The 19718-nt window shown below is 44.4% G+C and overlaps 1 protein-coding gene across 1 annotated transcript; it reads left to right on the top strand.

Moving 5' to 3' along the window:
* The first annotated feature begins 1106 nt into the window (after positions 1–1106).
* On the top strand, positions 1107–4821 carry LOC115143674 (uncharacterized). The gene is made up of 6 exons (XM_029684149.2): positions 1107–1438; positions 2562–2697; positions 2867–3047; positions 3277–3378; positions 3653–3772; positions 4546–4821. Exons 1-6 carry the CDS (start codon positions 1319–1321, stop codon positions 4634–4636), a joined length of 750 nt encoding a protein of 249 aa, XP_029540009.1. The 5' UTR covers positions 1107–1318; the 3' UTR covers positions 4637–4821.
* Positions 4822–19718: the final 14897 nt, after the last annotated feature.

Genomic DNA, 19718 nt, shown 5'->3' with positions numbered 1-19718 from the left:
TCTGGGGAAAATGACCTGGAAAGACCATGTCAGGGGGGTGCAGTGGGACACAAAGACACCCTGCAGCCGCTGGCTGAATAATAGATGAATGTGAAGAGCGGTGACTGTAGAGAGGTGAACCTTGGTTGAGATCTAAGCAGGGGCCACTGAGTGACAGGCCATTGGGTGAGAGACCATTGGGTGACAGACAAGGCCAGTGAGCTGTGAGAGCTTAGAACCCGTTGAAGGAAGGCTGCTCAGATTTCAGAGAGAGAGAAAGAGAGAGAGAGCAGTGCTTTGGTTCCTCCTGGCTTGGGTGCTGCTCATCTCACAACTGCCACATACAGTATAAGGGAGGTTGAGGCACCAACTCTACAATGTGCTTGCAGTAGAAAGTTGAAAGGATTCAAAGGATTCAACACATGACCGCGTGTTAGATTTTTTAAAAACTGAATAGCTAACCCAACACATTAGCCTACAGAGGCAGGATCTTAATGTCATCAGTGGTGTGAAGTACTTAAGTAAAACTACTTTCAAGTAATACTTAAGTAGTTTTTTGGGGGTATCTGTCTTTACTTTACTATTTGATTTTGGACAGCTTTTACTTTTACTTCACTTACAAACCTGAAAATAATAATGTACTTTTTACTCCATACATTTTCCCTGACACCCAAAAGTAGTCATTACTTTTAGAATGCTTAGCAGGACAGGCACATCGTCCAATTCACGCACTTCTCAAGAGAACATCCCTGGTCATGCCTTCTGCCTCTGATCTGACGGACTCACTAAACACAAAGTAATTTTCTATTGGGTACTTTTCCTACCATGTTGTAGGATAACTTTCCTGCAACGCAGGACATTTTAAACTTGTAGTGTATTTGCGGTTTAAAAAATGGTAATTTCCACTGAGATTTCATACTTGATTTTCAACCCCTACAAAAATGTCCATGAATTATAATCCACATAATAATTCACATTTCCTGTTGCTGCAGGATTATTTTCATGCTGCAGCAAACTGGCTCAAATTAAGATCCTACATTTGTATTGATCCTTTCCAACTATTGTCCTGTTGCAAATGATCTCAGAATTGAGTGCAGTTAAAAGGATTGTCAATGACAGAGACAGACTACAACAGTATGTCTTGAAGATAAATGAAAAGAGGGCGAACTAGAGAGGGAGGTAGAGGGATAAAGGTAACGGAAAGAAATAATGTAAGGGAGGAGTGAGCAGATGACAGAGAGAGGGAGGATTCAGCTTGGGTTGGAAAGGTTGAGATTCACATAGCTCTTTGTAGGAGAGGTACTGTATAGCGACTGGGGCTCCTGGGGCTCCTGGGGAGATGTCTCTCCAGCTCCAAATCAGCACATACACAGAGGAGTTCAGCTCACCTGGACAAGGGAAACCAACTCGACCAAGACCGTCTTCAGCCCACCGCAGAAATAACCCCCACCCCAGACCGGTAAGAACCAGGACATATAGTAATATACTGTTAACAGTCAGGACAAACCACATAGACAGGTTAAGAGTAATGTAGTGTAGTTGAAGTGGATGCTAATTGCAGTATTAGTGATATTACTCTGACATAACAGAAATATCAACTTGCAGTGTTGACATAAGCATTGAAAGGTCATATACCGGTATATTTCACAATATTTTGTGTAATGTCTTCTACTTATGAATGCATTCGGTTTATATTATGAATGTTGTGTTATGAAGTCCTTGTACAGGTTTCCTTCAAATACTCTGATACCCATATTTAATAGCAGCTGTCTACATTCTACACACATCTGCCTGGTCAACACTCTGAGAATGGCACATGCTCGATGTCTGAATTGTATCAGTAGTTTAACAATTGATTGGATGATGTTTCAGATGACAAAAAATCCCCCTGTGCGTTTGCTACTTTTTCCTCTTGCCTCCTTTGTCCCCTATACACTTTCCCTCTTCATGAGGCCTAAATCCTCTTACGCTAATTGGAGAGCCGTTGTCTACATACATCTCTACAGGGTGAAAGCTGCATGTCATCTATTATTCAATGCTTCCCTCTCTCCCCTCGTGAGGTGGCATGTAAACAGAATCACGAGGAAGCATTACCTTTCCTACCCATGACATAATGCTTAATGATTGTGTGTATACTAGATATAGTACCGGATGTGTTTTTGGCCCGGGACAGTAGAGACACACAGAGCACACACAAAAAGCAAATGTAACAATTTTCTGTAATGCATTATAACTTGTTATAGGTATGTATGAGCCTTTAGAATGTCTTATTATAATATGTTATGTTAGGTCTGTCTATGTAGTAGGACATCTTCAACTGACCCAAAAATGGCTGTTATTTAGCCAGTATCGTTATGACAGAGAAAAGGAGGGCATACATGCTTTCGACAAGTCTTACAATGCCCTATAACTACATTATTATGCATTATACCCGCAGGCTTCAAGTAAAGTGTTACCAAATCCTCTTCTTACACTACTATCCCCATAATTATCCAGAATGCGTCACCTGAGCCAACCATCCATCTATCTTCAGTGCTCAGATTCGAGGGACGGGTGTCTTATTTCCTCTCTTTCCCATACAGGACTTCCTGTTGCCCAGGAAACTGCAGACTAGCCACAGGGCCTCCCGGTCAGTGTTCCAGGTTGCTACTGCTCCTGTAAACAACGGCCGTCCCCTTTTCCCTCCTGTCCGGCACTTGTCTTTTCAGCATAACTCAGGTATGACACTCTGTGCTCCATTCCAACTGTTCAACCAATCATTGACTTATCATCATCTCATCTCCCCCTCGTTGTGTGTGTGTGTGTGTGTGTGTGCGTGCGTGCCTGCACGTGTGTACATAGTGGTACATTTGTTTTGCATGATCTTATGTGGCTCTTCTTCCACAAGATGGCAAACGTGCACGCTCTCTCAGTGCTGTGGACACAGAGCCGCCACGCATGCCACCCCTCAGCCCATCCAGAACAACACAGCACATGCTGCCACTTGCAGGCTGGCTACACAAACCACACATGACTGACCCCTCCATCAGAGACATGCAACTCCAACCACTCCTAAAAAACATACAAAGGTAAAGTATGAGGTCTTCACTCCTTATGTCTTTTAGTTTTTTTGATCCAACTCAGTCATCCAGTGCATGCATTATTATAATGATGCAGTGTATACTGCCACAGACCTGAAATATGTTGCTCTGATTGAAATTGAAATCAAGATTGTGATCTCTCTGTTCTTTTCTGGGATTTATTCCAATGGAGATTATTATAATTATTGCGATTAATACGACTTGATGTTGATTACAGCAACATGGATTCCTCCAAGTCATTACAACAGAGGCCAGCTTGCTACCTGACTGATGTCCAGTGTTACCGGGGTGACCATCCACACTCATCACAGGGACTGAGGTGAGAGTGATCTTTGAACCCTGACCTCCTGAGGCAAGTTCAAGCTCATTTAAATGTTTACACATGTAAAAAAAGATGGACAAATATTGAATTTCAACGTATGAGCCCCATAGAAAAACCATAGTCTCAATCCATTTTTGATGGATACAAAATATCTGTTTAGCTGTTACCCATTTGAATACCATACTGTAAACACTTAATTCATTTGAAAGGGCATATCCAATTTATATGCATTAGTTTGTTGGGAAATTCTAATTGTTTTTGTTTCTGACAGGAGAAACTCAGGCATTGAACATCGGAATGGACTTCAAAATGGCAGCCAACCAGGTGTTAGGCACCTCCTACCACAGGCCCACTACCGGAGGTCTCGCTCTAATACTACACTGGATTCATGGTACAGTACATGCTCTTACATCTCAGTACATGTTCTCAGTAACACATTGTTTTGAATAGCCCACTACAGACTATATAAAGATATTGAACTATCCACAGTTTCAAGTGTGAAGTGCAACACACAATACTGTAGCCAAATTTACAGTCGGGGTATATAGTGAATGTAGTTCCATGCCATCAGTGGTGTAAAGTAAAAAATACTTGAAAGTACTACTTAAGTACTTTTTTTTGGTATCTGTACTTTACTTTACTATTTATATTTTTGACAACTTTTACTTTTACTTTACTACATTCCTAAAGAAAATAATGTACTTTTCACTCCATACATTTTCCCTGACACCCAAAAGTATTTGTTACATTTTGAAAGCTTAGCAGGACAGGAAAATTGTTAAATTCATGCTCTTATCAAAATAACATCCCTGGTCATCCCTACTGCCTCTGATCTAGAGAAATCACTAAACACACATGCTTAACTTGAGTCCCTGGCTATCCATAAATAAAAAAAACAAGAAAATGGTGCCATCTGGCTTGCTTAATATAAGGAATTTGTCATTGTTTATACTTTTACTTTTGATACTTAAGTATATTTAAATCCTAATACTTTTAGACTTTTACTCAAGTAGTATTTTACTAGGTGACTTGAGTAATTTTCTATTAAAGTACCTTTACTTTCACTCAAGTATGACATTTGGGTGCTTTTTCCACCACTGCATGCTATTGCAGCTACAGTCGACACATAGTATATCAAATGTATAGTTTGTTTTTACGTTACAGTGGTGGATACAGCTGTTTCAACGTGGTGAAACCTTACCAGGCTGGATACTACATCATTCATCCAGAATTTGTGTCTGAGTGCCTACGCTGAAAGTTTAACCACATGTTCAATAAACTGTACTGGATTTATCAGAGATCTTCTGCAGTGTTTTGATCTTGACAGCTGATTAATTTGATGCATTATTCATAACTCATTTATAATGTAAAGTAACAATGTAAAGTAATATTACCTGAAATTCAAGTCATTCAAATGTAAATAAAGGAAGCATATATCAACTCTGTCCGCTTGTAACTTTGTTACAGCTTAGTCTGATTCCGCTGTGCTGTTCCACCACCAAGTGGTAAACAGATAGTATTGCATGAGTGAGTTCATACCAAGAGAATACAGACGGGTTTTTAGCTATTGTTCTCTTTCTTGTGTCTGGTGTTCACAAGAGAAGGTCACTGTTGTTTTATATGGATATCTTTCATTTATTTGGCGTGGGCTCCGGCCAAACAGTCGGCTGCGTGGATAAACCGTGAATTCGTAACCTCAAGCCTCTGTCGGAACAATTGCTCCTTTATGATCTAGCCAGGTCATTACATTGGTGTCAGAAGTAAGAATGCTTGAGGGAGACCGCTAGAATGATGGAGGCTGAAGCGGGCATGAGTGCTTCGTCGACTGTGCTTTGCGCGGATTCTGATGAACGGACCGAAGGGGTGACGTAGACGCGGAATCTGGGGCTCAGGATGTAAGCAAACATGGCGGCGCCCAGTTCCAGATTGTGTCCATATCTTCTAAGACTCTGAAGTACTCCGGTAAGGCGGATTGGGAAGCTTTTCATGCTCAGTTTGAACTGTTAGCTCATTTTGCAAGGTGGTAGAATGAAGAAAGGGCACTGCAGTTGGCTTTGTGCCTCACAGATGATGCTTTGTCGTGTTTGATATTGATTAGCCCCGGGGACAGACGTCATTATGGGGCTTTAGTGGGAGCATTGAGGTGGTGCTTTGGACAGTGTGTACACCCCGGGCTGCTGCACTCTGAACCGAGTGACAGCCTGGAGAGCCACTACGGGTGCTAGCTAATAACATTGAGAGCCTCTCTCGGCGGGCATATGCTCACATGCCCCCATCTGTGCAGAGTGAGCTAGCACGTGACTAGTTCATACAGGCGCTCTCTCCTACGGAGCTGCGCATACAGACCCAGCTGGCTCATCCTGAGTCATTGCAGATAGCCCTGGAGATGGCTTTGGAGAGGGAGCTGGTGTGGGCTGAGGCTTCAGCTGGGGCTTCAGGGAGACTGACCCACTGCGCAGGCTGGGGGGCAGAGCAGCCCAGAGCCGGAAATGCCTGCATGGGTGGCTGAAATGACTGAACTCATTTGTGCTGAGTCGTTACAGGCTGCAGGAAACACACCCCCTGGTCCCAGGGTCTGCTGGGGGTGTGGCCAGCCAGGCCATCTGCGCCGGGATTGCCCCATGTCCCCCAGAGCTCAGGTAAACGGCTCGGGGTCCGCATAGACGGAGCAGTGCGGAACACTGGCTCTATTTCCCAACTACCACCATCTTTAGGGGGCAAGTGGATGGAGCCTGTTGTTGTGGTGGGCCGGACCTGTGTTGGGGACTTTTGTCATGTCACTGTGTGGGTGGCGGCTGTGCAGGACCCTTGTATCCTGGGGTTGGACTTTCTTAGGAGCACAGGCTGCCAGTTAGACCTAAAGGGGTCACACTGAGCTTCCAGGGAGGGCTGGCTGTCACCATGGCCACCCCTAATGTCACATTCACACAACCCAACAACCCCTTTACTCCAACAGTTAAAGCAGCAGAGACTCATGGCTGCCCCTGACTTTTCCCCAGCCTCTTGTCACCTAAGCCTGTGTGTTACATTCCCCCAGCTACCACCATGACACATCCCTCCGTGAGCCCGGGCCACGCCCCCCCCCCAGCCCAGCTACCCCAGATGGGAGAAGAGAGGACACTGTCTGCAATGAGGGAGATATGGGGGAAGAACTGTGTTGGTCTTCACCCTGAGCAGCAGGAACGGTTGTTGCAGTTGCTGTTTGAATTCAGAGACAGCTTTGCGCTGAGTGAGGAAGAGGTGGGTCAGACTCATCTGGTGCAGCATGAGATCGACACAGGTGATGCTCGGCCCATCAAGATGCGTCCCCGCCGTATCCCGCTGGCACGCCAGGAGGCGGCAGACAAGGCTGTGTTAGAGATGCAGCGGGCAGACTTCATCGAGCCCTCAGACAGCCCCTGGGCAGCGAGATGGGGTTCTGACTACAGGCGGCTGAATGAGGTAACCAGGAAGGACTCATACCCCATACCACGTATCGATGAGTCGCTGGACCTGGTTAGGTGGTCCTCCTCACTAGACCTCCGCATTGGCTACTGGCAGGTGCCCCTCTCCCCAGAGCCAAAACTGTGTTCTCCACTAACAGAGAACACTGTCAGTTCAAGGTCCTGTGCTTTGGCCTGTGCAACGCACAAGCTACTTTTGAGTGTTTGATGGACAGGGTGCTGGATGGCATCCCCCGACAGCAGTGTCTGGTATACCTCGACGTCATCCTGGCCCATAGCAGCTCCTTCCAGTTAGCCCTGGGAGCGCTACGGCGTGTGCTGGAGAGGGTGTCTGCCGCAGGCCTGAAGCTCCACCCCGAGAAGTGCCAATTCATGAGGAGAGAGGTGTCCTTCTTGGGCCACCGAGTGGGAAAGGAGGGTATCAGCACCATGGACAAGGTGGGGGCTGTCCGAGACTGGCCCACCCCCACAACCAGCATCAGATGAAGAGCTTCCTGAAACTGGCCTTGTATTACAGGAGGTTTGTACGGGGCTTCTCAAGCATCGCTGCTCCACTGAACCGCCTGCTGCCGAAGGACAAGTCCTTCACTTGGACAGTGGCGTGTGAGGAGGCCTTCAACACCCTCAAACATGCACTGATCGAGGCCCCCGTTCCCCCCCCCCCCCCCTTGACCTCACCTTTCCCTTTATCCTGGACACAGACGCTAACAATGTGGGCATGGGTAGGGTGCTGGCCCAGGTGGGGCCAGAGGGGGAGAGAGTGGTGGTGTACTTCAGCAAAACATTCAACAAACATGAGCGCCGCTACTGTGTCACCTGGCGGGAGCTCCTTGCTGTTGTGGCTTCCAACAAACACTTCAAGTATTACCTAGATGGCCTGCCCTTTACTGTAAGGACTGACCTCTCTGCTCTTCATTGGCTCATGTCTTTCAGAGAGCCAGATGGGCAGGTTGCACGCTGGTTGCAGGAGCTTCAGTCGTGCAACTTCACAGTGGTGCAAAGGGCAGCGGCACGCCACTCCAACATCGACGCCATGTCCCGTCGGCCCTGTACTTCAGATGGCTGCCGCCACTGCGAGACGAGAGAAGGCTGTGAGAGAGAGCTGTGTGAGGAGGAGGGGGTGTCGGGTGAGCGGGCCTGTCTGCTGTGAGCAGACTGTCGACGTGGATGAATGAGGGCAGAAGCAGGGACGGGACACAGACCTACAGCCAGTGCTACAGTGCTTAGAGGCGCAGCTGAGGCCACTGTGGGAAGAGGTGTCAGCGCTCTCACTCGCGACCAAAGAGTTGTGGTCAAAGTTTGAGAGACTGCGGCTGGCTGATTGCATGCTACAGGAGGCAAAGACCACCGACGACGCCCTGGCAGCAGGGACGTTCAGCAGATTTGGAGCTGCGGAGTCCACCCACAGAGACAAAGGCAGAAACTTTGAGTCCCGTGTGTTCGCCACCATGTTGGAGAGGCTGGGTATGCACCTGTACTACTTCTCTCTATCCTCAAAGTGATGGCCTTGTGGAGCGCTTCAACAAAACGCTTGGACAGTAGCTGGCCATCATCTCTACCAAACACCAGCATGACTGGGACAAGCACCTGCCTATGGTCCTCATGGCATGCAGCTCCTCTGTCCAAGACTCCACCTCCTACATGCCTGCCCTTCTCATGCTGGGGAGAGAGATCCGCACCCCTGCAGCGATGGCGTTTGGTAGGCCCCTGGATAGCCCTCGTGTTCCCCTGGGGTCGGAGTATTCCCGGAGATTCAGGAGCGCCTGGAGACAGCCCACACCTTCACCAGAGAGCAGCTGGTGATTGCAGGTGTGAGGCAGAAGAGGAACTATGACGTGTACACCCGGGGAAGGTACTTTGTGACTGGGGAGCTGGTCTGGGTCTACAGCCCTCTGAGAAAGAAAGGCAGATGCCCCAAGTTGGACAGCCACTGGGTGGGGCCCTGCAGAATCCTGGAGAGGGGAAGGGAGGTTTTTTACCGGGTACAGCTTTCTCCCAGGGGGAGACACTGGGACAGTTTAGACCTATACAGAGGGGTTTCTTCTCCCCAAACCCTAGGGATTCCCACAATTCCCCTCTCTGGCAATGACATTCCCCAGATGCTGCAGACAAGGCTCCAGACAGCCCACTCCACCAGTCTCCCTCCCTGTGTCACTGCATGATTCCCCGGAGTTACAGATTGTATTCCCTGTTCCCTCATCCTTGTCCCCCATGTCCCTGCCTTCATCCCCTGGGCCCCAGATGGGCAGCCCCCTGCCACATACTAAGTCCCCTGTTTCACATCTGGAAACTCTGAAAACATCATGGCCACACAGGCAAAGGAGACCTCTGGGTCAGTTCAGAGACTTTGTTTGTTCCCTCTGGGGCAAGATACTTTGTGGTGGGGGGCAATTACAGTATTGTCTGATTTTAGTAACAGAGGAAGGATAGTTATTTGGATAATCGTAACCAGGTTTCCATCCAACCATTTCATACGCATGAATTACCTAACATGCTGACCAGACCGCTCACGTGCGCATGTTGATTTTGTCCACCAACACCAGACACGATCAGGGCTGCATTCCAAACACTTAAAACAGACACCCTATCCCATCAGTCCTCAAATTAAGTGGACAATCATGAGTATACATGAGTATACTGCCCTGCAAGTATACACTTGCAGGGCAGGTTCATTAAATAGTACCCGCAAAACACCAGTATCAACATCAACAGTGAAGAGGCGACTCTGGGATGTTGGCCTTCTAGGCAGAGTTCCTTTGTCCAGTGTCTGTGTTCTTTTGCCAATCTTAATCATATATTGGCCAGTCTGAGATATGGCTTTATCTTTGCAACTCTGCTAGAAGGCCAGCATCCCGGAGTCGCCTCTTCACTGTTGACATTGAGACTGGTGTTTTGTGGGTACTATTTAATGATGCTGCCAGTTGAGGACTTGAGGCATCTGTTTCTCAAACTAGCCACTCTAATGTACTTGTCAAACTAGACACTCTAATGTACTTGTCCTCTCTTCTGGTTAGAGCCAGTTCACTCTGTTCTGTGAAGGGAGTAGTACACAGCGTTGTACGAGATCTTCAGTTTCTTGGCAATTTCTTGCATGGAATAGCCTTCATTTCTCAGAACAAGAATAGACTGACGAGTTTCAGAAGAAAGTATTTGTTTCAGGCCATTTTGAGCCTCTAATCGAACCGACAAATGCTGTGTAACGAGTGCGCTGAGAGTCGGGAAGCAAGTTCAGCGAGTGATTGCTTTAATAAATAAAAGAAACAATAAACATGAAACACAAACAATGCACTGACATGAAAACAGAGTCAATAACACCTGAGGAAAGAACCAAGGGGAGTGACAGATATAGGGATGAAAATCAAGGAGGTGATAGAGTCCATGTGAGTGTCATCAGGCACAGGTGTGGGAGACGATGGTTACTGGTTACTGGATAATCAGCAGCCTGATGAACTAGAGGCCGGAGAGGGAGTATACGTGACAGTACCCGCTCCCTGACGCACGGCTCCAGCCACAGGAAGCCGTCGAAGGGGACGAACCCAGGGATCAGGAGCGGACCGGTCACCCCTGCTGATGCACGAGAACCTGTCACGCGGGAACCTGACATATCGGAAGAAGCAGGGGAGCCTGGCGATCTGGTTGAGGCATGAGAGCCTGTAGCAGTTCCCAGACCCAACGTCATTACTCTGACACAATTATTTTTAAATAAAAAAACACTCCCTGATGCTTCCCTTAGGTGAGGTGTTATTTTGTAATGAGTGCGCTGAGTCGGGAATCATGTTCAGGGAGTGATCGTTTTAGTAAAAAAAATAAACAATAAACACATTTACATTTACATTTAAGTCATTTAGCAGACGCTCTTATCCAGAGCGACTTACAAACACGAACCACAAACAATGCACCGACATGAAAACAGAGTCAATAACACCTGAGGAAAGAACCAAGGGGAGTGACAGATATAGGTAAAATAATAAAGGAGGTGATGGAGTCCAGGTGAGTGTCATCAGGTGCAGGTGAGCGAGAAAATGGTGACAGGTGTGCGGGATAATCAGCAGCCTGATGACCTAGAGGCCGAAGAGGGAGTATACGTGACATGTTGATGCTCCAGATCCTCAACTAGTCTAAAGAAGGCCAGTTGTATTGCTTCTTTAATTAGCACACCAGTTTTCAGTTGTGCTAACATACTTGCAAACAGGTTTTCCAATGATCAATTAGCCATTTAAAATGATTCACTTGGATTAGCTAACACAATGGGCCATTGGAACATAGGAGTGATGTTTAAAAAAAAAACATGTATTTCACCTTTATTTAACCAGGTAGGCCAGTTGAGAACAAGTTCTCCTTTACAACTGCTACCTGGGCAAGATAAAGCAAAGCAGTGTGACAAAAAAACAACAACACGGAGTTACACATGGAATAAACAAAAGTACAGTCGATAACACAACAGAAAAATGTGTTCCTATGGTTGCTGATAATGGGCCTCTGTACGCCTATGTAGATATTCCATAAAGAATCTGCAGTTTCCAGCTACAATAGTCTATTACAACATTAACAATGTCTACACTTTATTTCTGATCAATTTTATGTTATTTTAATGGACAAAACAATGAGCTTATCTTTAAAAAACAAGGATATTTCTAAGCGACCCCAAACTTTTGAACGATAGTGTAAGTATTCTCACCCTTGAGTCAATACTTTGTAGAAGGAACGTTGGCAGCGATTACAGCTGTTACTCTTTCTGGTCTCTATAAGCTTTCCACACCTGGATTGTGCATCATTTGCCCATTATTCTTTTCAAAATGCTTCAAGCTCTGTCAAATTGGTTTTGATCATTGCTAAACAACCATTGTCAGGATTTTCAAGTAGTTTTATGTCTAAACGGTAACTCTTCCACTCAGGAACATTCATTGTCTTCTTGGTAAGCAACTACAGTGTAGATTTGGCCTTGTGTATTTGGTTATTGTCCTGCTGAAATGTGAATTCATCTCCCAGAGTCTAGTGGAAAGCAAATTGAAGCAGGCTTTCTTCTAGGATTTTGACTGTGCTTAGCTCCATTCCATTCATTTTTAATCCGGAAAAACTCCCCAGTCCTTTACGATTACAAGCATATCCATAAAATGATGCAGCCATTACTATGCTTGAAAATATGGAGAGTGGTACTCAGTAATGTGTTGTATTGGATTTTCCTGAAACATATCACTTTCTATTCAGAACAAAATGACAATTGCTTTGTCACATTCTTTGTAGTATTACTTTAGTGCCTTGTTGCAAACAGGATGCATGTTTTAGAATATTTGTATTATGTACAGACTTCTTTTCACTCTGTCAATGTTGGTGATCCAGCCTCAGTTTGCTCCTATCACAGCCATTAAACTCTGTAACTGTTTTAAAGTCCCCATTGACCTCATGGTGAAATTACTGAGCTGTTTCCTTCTTCTCCGGCAACTGAGTTAGGAAAGACGCCTCTATCTTGTAGTAACTAGGTGTATTGATACACCATCCAAAGTTTAATGAATAACTTCATCATGCTCAAAGGGATATTCAGTGTCTGCCTTTTTTATACCCATCTAACAATAGGGTCTCTTTGCGAGTCATTGGAAAACCTCCCTGGTTGAGTCTGTGTTTGAAATTCATTGCTCTACTGGGGGACCTTATAGAGAATTGTATGTGTGGGGTACAGAGATGAGGTAGTTGTTAAAAAATCTTGTTAAACACACGGTCTAAGGCACTGCATCTCAGTGCTAGAGGTGTCACTACAGACACTCTTGTTCGAATCCAGGCTCTATCACAACCGGCTGTGATTGGGAGTTCCATAGGGCAGCGCACAATTGGCCCAACGTAGTACAGGTTTGGCCGGTGTAGGCCGTCATTGTAAATAAGAATTTGTTCTTATTAACTGACTTGCCTAGTTAAATAAAGATTCAATTAAAAAAATACATATATATATACACAGTTGGGAGAACAAGTATTTGATACACTGCCAATTTTGCAGGTTTCCCTGCTTATAGAGGTCTGTAATTTTTATCATAGGTACACTTCAACTGTGAGAGACGCAATCTAAAACAAAAATCTTGTGATAACATGCGTCTTGGTGAGAGGTGTAGGAGTCAGGCGCAGGAGAGCAGGGATGTCTGAGAAGCGTGTTTAATAATATAGTCCACCAATACAAAACGGCAAAGAAAAAAATCCCGAAACTACCCTCTCGAAATAATCAGAAACTCCTGCGAACAAACACAATTCCGACACTTTACGTACACGTGCGTAATAGCGAAAAAACAACAAACACAATCGAGCGCAATACACACAAGTCTAATCCTGCACGAATTACGGCATGTGACAGGTGCCCTATATACCCACAGAAATCAAAGCAATTGAAAACCAGGTGTGAAAAGGAACACAGACAAAACAACCAGAAAAAGAAAAAGGGATCGGTAGTGGCTAGTAGACCGGCGACGCAGAGCGCCGAGCGCCTCCCGAACAGGGAGAGGAGTTACCTTCGGTAGAAGTTGTGACAAATCTAGAAAATCACATTGTATGATTTTTAATCATACAGTAATTAATTAGCATTTTATTGCATGACATAAATATTTGATACATCAGAAAAGCAGAACTTAATATTTGGTATCAAATATACTTTAATGTTTCAATGGGACCCACCAAAATAATTTATTGATTTAATTAACAAATAAATGTCCTCCAAATCAAGGTTTCACAATTAATGTCACCCTTAAAGATTATTGTAAATTACATCTTCCAAAATTAAACCAGGAATTAAATGTCACTTATTTAAGTTTATATAAATCTTAAGGAACTATATTGAGCCATTACATCACTTCCTGTTTCACTAGGGTATAAAAATGAGGTAACACGCTTGCAATATCCACCATGATGAAAACAAAAGAACTGGTAGCTCAAAAGAGACAGATGCTTGTAGACCTTAATAAAACTGGTAATGGCTACAAGAAGATCCACAAATGATTGAATATACCACTGAGCACTGTCAGGGCAATTATAAAAAGATTCAAAAGATATGGAACAGTTGAAAACCTCACGGGGAGAGGACGCAAATGCCTTTTGCCCCCCAGGATAGGGAGGAGGTTTGTGAGAGAAGCAACAAAATCCCCAAGAATCACTGTGAAATTATTGCAGTCCTTGGTGGCGTATTGGGGTCACCAGGTTTCAAAAAGCATCATCAGACGCCACCTCCACAACCACAGGCTTTTTGGAAGAGTTGCCAGAAGAAAGCCCTTTCTGACCCCAAGACACAGACGCAAGCGCTTGGAGTTTGCCAGACGTAATTTAAATTATGACTGTAAGAAGGTGCTCTGGTTAGATGAGACCAAAATTGAACGTTTTGGTCAGATTCGGCATCTTTGGCGTCAACAGAGATGCATTCAAGGAGAGGCACCTCATACCCACAGTGAAATATGTTGGTGGATCAGTGATGTTTTGGGGCTGTTTTAATTCCAGAGGTCCAGGGGCACTGGTTAAGATTGATGGCATAATGAATTCCCCCACGTATCAGGCAATTTTGGCTGACAATCTGGTTACCTCTGCCAGAAGGCTGGGATTTGGCCATAGGTGGACTTTCCAACAAGACAATGCCCCAAAACATTCCTCAAGTTCCACACAGAAATGGTTCTGTGACAACAAAATCAATGTTCTGCCATAGCCATCTCAGTCGCCGGACCTCAATCCAATCGAAAACCTGTTAGCTGAGTTGAAAAGGGCAGCTGATAAGCACAAACCCAAGAAAGTGAAGGATCTTGAAAGGATCTGCATAGAGGAATGGTCGAAAATCCCTCCAAATGTGTTCCTTAACCTTGTAAAACATTACAGGAATAGACTCCACGCTGTTATCCTTGCCAGAGGTGGTTGCACTATATGACGAGTGCCAATAATTATTAAACCTTGATTTTGGTGAAATGTATTTTGTATTAAATAATTGTATGATTTTGGTGGGTTCCATTGAAACATTAAAGTACAGTATTTCTCACGTTGGTAGTTTGAGTTTCTAGAATTATATTGTTTATATTTTTAAAGTATTGTTTGTGCATTGCCAGTCAGGGATGCCAGTAATTTTGGAGCCCACTGTATAATTATATGCCTGGTTAAGCACATTTTTACTCCTGAACTTATTTAGGCTTGCCATAACAAATAGGTTGAATACTTTATTGACTCAAGACATTTCAGCTTTTCACTTTTCATCAATAAGTAAACTATATAAAAAACATAATTCCACTTTGACATTATGGGATATTGTATGTAGTGACAAAAAAAAATCTAAATTTAATCCATTTTAAATTCAGGCTGTAACACAACAGAATTCTGAAAAAGTCAAAGGGTATGAATACTTTCTGAAGGCACTGTATATCTAGTGAAACATTCAGGTTTCGTGTCAGGACTTTTTTCTTTATTTCACGCAGACATTTGCACAAGCCTAGCTGATAGTAAATCAGCTGAAATAACTAATATGCAGAACCTTCACAGGCCATTGACTAAAAAACATGACTTCATGCATTTTTTTTTGTTATAACCTTTGGTATCACATGTAGGCCTAATTGTATGCTAATAATTGTGCTATGTTGTGTCTGGGAGCCACAGCCTGTTGATGTAAAATCCACTACTTACCCTTCAAGATTGGTTAGCGTTGCCGTTGAGGGAAAAATCTATAGCAAGGCTGGTTGAACACAGAATTAGACCATTAGATTGCTAATTAACTACAAGCATCCTTCATTATCGACCCTACAGCAGCCAAGGCAGGCTATGAAGGCCCAGAGCAGTTAGGAATAAAAGTCAGCACGCAAGAGGTTTCAGAGAGAGGCAGGGAACAGAAATCCCTGGGCCTGGTGCATCTTAAATTGAATTTCTCTCCTGATTTGCCCTGATAACTAACATCAGCCATGTAATTACCCAGAACCACCTTGCTTTGTATTGGCCTAGCTCAGTAGACCCTTGCGGTTTCTAGTGTAAGTGAGTGTGTATAGGTGTGTGTCTGTTTGAAGCTTCTGTGTGTTTACAGATGAGTTGGCACATTGCCATGCTCCCAGTCTCCTGGTTTGATCATTCCTCCCACCATAGCCCCATTGCTGATTGGAGTTGTTGCTTTGGTTACACCTTTCCCTTAAGTTGCACTAATGTGGGCAAAGGTTCCATGATGGCCATTATATGTGACTGACTGCCTCAATTTGGTCTTATGCAGCAAAATTTGAAGTTGTGTTTTTTTTTACTTTGGATAAAAGTAGAGACTCAGAGCTAGAAAACGGTATAGCATACACTGCAGTTGAGGAACAACGGGAAAATAAATCTGCTTTGAAAGTTGATCAACTTGTAGCCCCACTTTTGAGAAAATGGCCCTTGAATAGTTTTGGCAAACCTAATGGGGTGCTCTTCTTTGTCTACACACATTCGGCATCATTCACACCCTCTTAAGCATTAGCCCCACCCATCTCTTTAAGGACTTAAGGACACAGAGTTTTGTATGTGTGCCACTCTTTGGCTTTGTTGAATTTTGAAACAAAACACCCAGAGTAGGCCTGAATTCATATTGCAGCTCTAATGCAAAATCTACCTCAAATCAAATGTATTTGTCACATGTGCCGAATACAACCTTACCATGAAATGCTTACTTTACAAGCCCTTAACAAACAATGCAGTTAAGAAAAATAAGAGTTAAGAAAGTATTTACTAAATGAAAAATAACATAATAAAAGAACAATAACGAGGCTATACACAGGGAGTACCAGTACCGAGCCAATTTGTGTAATATGTACAGTACATGTAGGTAGGGGTAAAGTGACTATACATAGACGATAAATAGCGCGTAGCAGCAGTGTAAAAAAAAGGGGGGATCAATACAAATAGTCTGTGTAGCCATTTCCTTTCTTGCATAAAAAGCAGGTATGTATGAACAAAACAAACACGTTGGTATTGCTGTAGGTGTCACGACTTCCGCCGAAGTCGGTCCCTCTCCTTGTTCGGCGGCATTCGGCGGTCGACCTCACCGGTCTTCTAGCCATCGCCGCTCCATCTTTCATTTTCCATTTGTTTTGTCTTGTTTTCCCGCGCACTTGGTTCACATTCCCTCATCAGACTAAATGTATATTACCCTCGGTTTCACCCATGTCTGTGTGTGGAATTGTTCTTTGTGTAGGGTGTTACGTTACAGGCTGGCTTGTAGGACAATGGAAGGGATCTCTGTAGGCAACCCAAAACCTCGGCGCTGCAGATGGGGCAGATGGAGCGGCCTTCTGGTCACACTCTGTAGACAGGCACATCGCTCACCGCTCCCGAGTATACTACTCGCGAATGTCCAGCCTCTTGACAACAAGGTAGACAGAGGTTTAGAGACATCAGAGGTTGTAACATTCTCTGTTTCACGGAAACATGGCTCACTCGGGATACGTTATCAGAGTCGGTACAGCCACCTGGTTTCTTCACGCATCGCGCCGACAGAAACAAACATCTCTCTGGTAAGAAGAAGGGCGGGGGTGTATCGTATGAGTCGTGGTGTGATCATAACAGCATACAGGAACTCAAGTCCTTTTGTTCACCTGACCTAGAATTCCTTACAATCAAATGCTGACCGTATTATCCACCAAGAGAATTCTCTTCGATTATAATCACAGCCGTGTATATTCCCCACTTGCAGACACCTCGACGGCCCTGAAAGAATTTCATTGGACTCTATGTAAACTGGAAACCACATATCCTGAGGCTACATTTATTGTAGCTGGGGATTTTAACAAGGCTAATCTGAAAACTAGGCTCCCTAAATATTATCAGCATATCAAATGCACGACCCGGGCTGGCAAAATTCTGGATCATTGCTACTCTAACTTCTGCGACGCATACAAAGACCTCCCTCGCCCTCCTTTCGGCAAATCTGTCCACGACTCCATTTTGTTGCTCCCAGCCTATGGACAGAAACTAAAACAGGAAACGCCCATGCTCAGGTCTGTTCAACGCTGGTCCAATCAATCTGATTCCACACTTCAAGATTGCTTCAATCACGTGAACTGGGATATGTTCTGGATAGCCTCAGACAACAACATTGATGTATACGCTGATTCGGAGAGCGAGTTAATTAGCAAGTGCATCGGTGATGTTGTACCCACCGTGACTATTAAAACCTTCCCCAACCAGAAACCATGGATTGATGGCAGCATTCACGCAAAACTGAAAGCGTGAACCACTGCTTTTAATCTTGGCAAGGCGACCGGAAACATTACCGAATACAAAACAGTGTAGCTATTCCCTCTGCAAGGCAATCAAGGAAGCTAAGCGTCAGTATAGAGACAAAGTAGAGTTGCAATTCAACGGCTCAGACAGGAGACATATGTGGCAGGGTCTACAGTCAATCACGGATTACAAAAGGAAAACTAGCCCCATCGCGGACACCGATGTCTTGCTCCCAGACAAACTAAACAACTTATTTGCTCACTTTAAGGACAATACAGTGCCACTGAGACGGCCCGCTACCAAAACCTGCGTGCTCTCCTTCACCGCAGCCAACGTGAGTAAAACATTTAAATGTGTTAACCCTCACAAGGCTGCCGGCCCAGACGGCATCCCTAGCCGCGTCCTTAGAGCATGCGCAGACCAGCTGGCTGGTTTGTTTACGGCCATATACAATCAATCCCTATCCCAGTCTGATGTTCCCACATGCTTCAAGAGGGCCACCATTGTTTCTGTTCCCAAAGAAACTAAGGTAAGTGAGCTAAACGACTATCGCCCCGTAGCTCTCACTTCCGTCATCATTTAACATTTTTAAATTGTACCTTTATTTAACTAGGCAAGTCAGGACCTATTGGGGCGGTAAGCTAATTGGAGTGGGTCTTTAATCATAAAAAATTGGATGTAATAAATGTATCACTAGTCACTTTGAACAATTCCACTTTATATAATGTTTACATACCCTACATTACTCATCTTATATATATATATATACATATATACTGTGCAGGGGGCACATTTACAAATGCTAAACCCATCAAGCAGAAACTGAAAAGGGACGCTCGGCCCTTAGTTGTAGTAAGCATCCTAGGCTTGGTGCTGGAGATTTCTGCAGTAACCACATGGTGCTATTACATTGGTTCTCTGCGCAAGGCTGAACTACTCAAGACAGAACTTCTGGACCTCAACAAGGATGGCTACATCATTCGCAACCAGGCGGGGTCTATTGATCAGGCAAACAATATTTGCCTGATCAAGTAATTTCCCCTACATTTTCCCCCATGTGGGCCAGCCTCCTAGCAAACTGAGTTTTAACTAATGAGCTTCAGCCCCTCACCATTTTAGTGAGAGTTAGCAAGAGGCATATCATGTACACACAGCAGAGTGCGAGGGGGAGCAATGAAGTGGTGCACATATGACGTAGTACGCAATTTTTGGGGGAGCAATTTTGGCTCATGAGCTCATCCGGAACTACTGGCTAAAAAGTATTCCAAAGTACCAGAGAATCTCTAATCATTAGTTAACTGCTCTAACATAAATATAGCCTGAGATTTGAATGCAAAGAAATGTGATACAGTATGTAATTGATCATTCTTCTTTAAATATTGAATGACAGGTCTGGCACTCTGGACTTAGACTCATGATCTAAGGAGGGGGAGATACTGACCTGTTAGCACACCACTGATAGGAAACAGTAGACGTCTGATTGGCCTGCTCAACATCCTCTGGAGTATGACATCATGGATGACATTTGGGATGCACCCCTTGACATGGAAGTAGGTTATTAGACATGTATTTTTGAGTGCTTGAAGCTTAATTACTAAGTTTCAATTAACAAACTATCCATTTAATTTCGTGTCTCTCTTGTAATATCATACCCATAACTAAATATGATGTCTTTATATTTCAGGCATCCTAGAAAGGTCTTGAGAAAATAGGTAT

This window comes from Oncorhynchus nerka, linkage group LG15 (assembly GCF_034236695.1).
Source record: "Oncorhynchus nerka isolate Pitt River linkage group LG15, Oner_Uvic_2.0, whole genome shotgun sequence".
In the NCBI taxonomy this organism is placed as follows: domain Eukaryota; kingdom Metazoa; phylum Chordata; class Actinopteri; order Salmoniformes; family Salmonidae; genus Oncorhynchus; species Oncorhynchus nerka.
The sequence above is the reverse complement of the archived record's forward strand: the minus strand, read 5'-3'. Positions and strand labels throughout refer to the sequence as shown.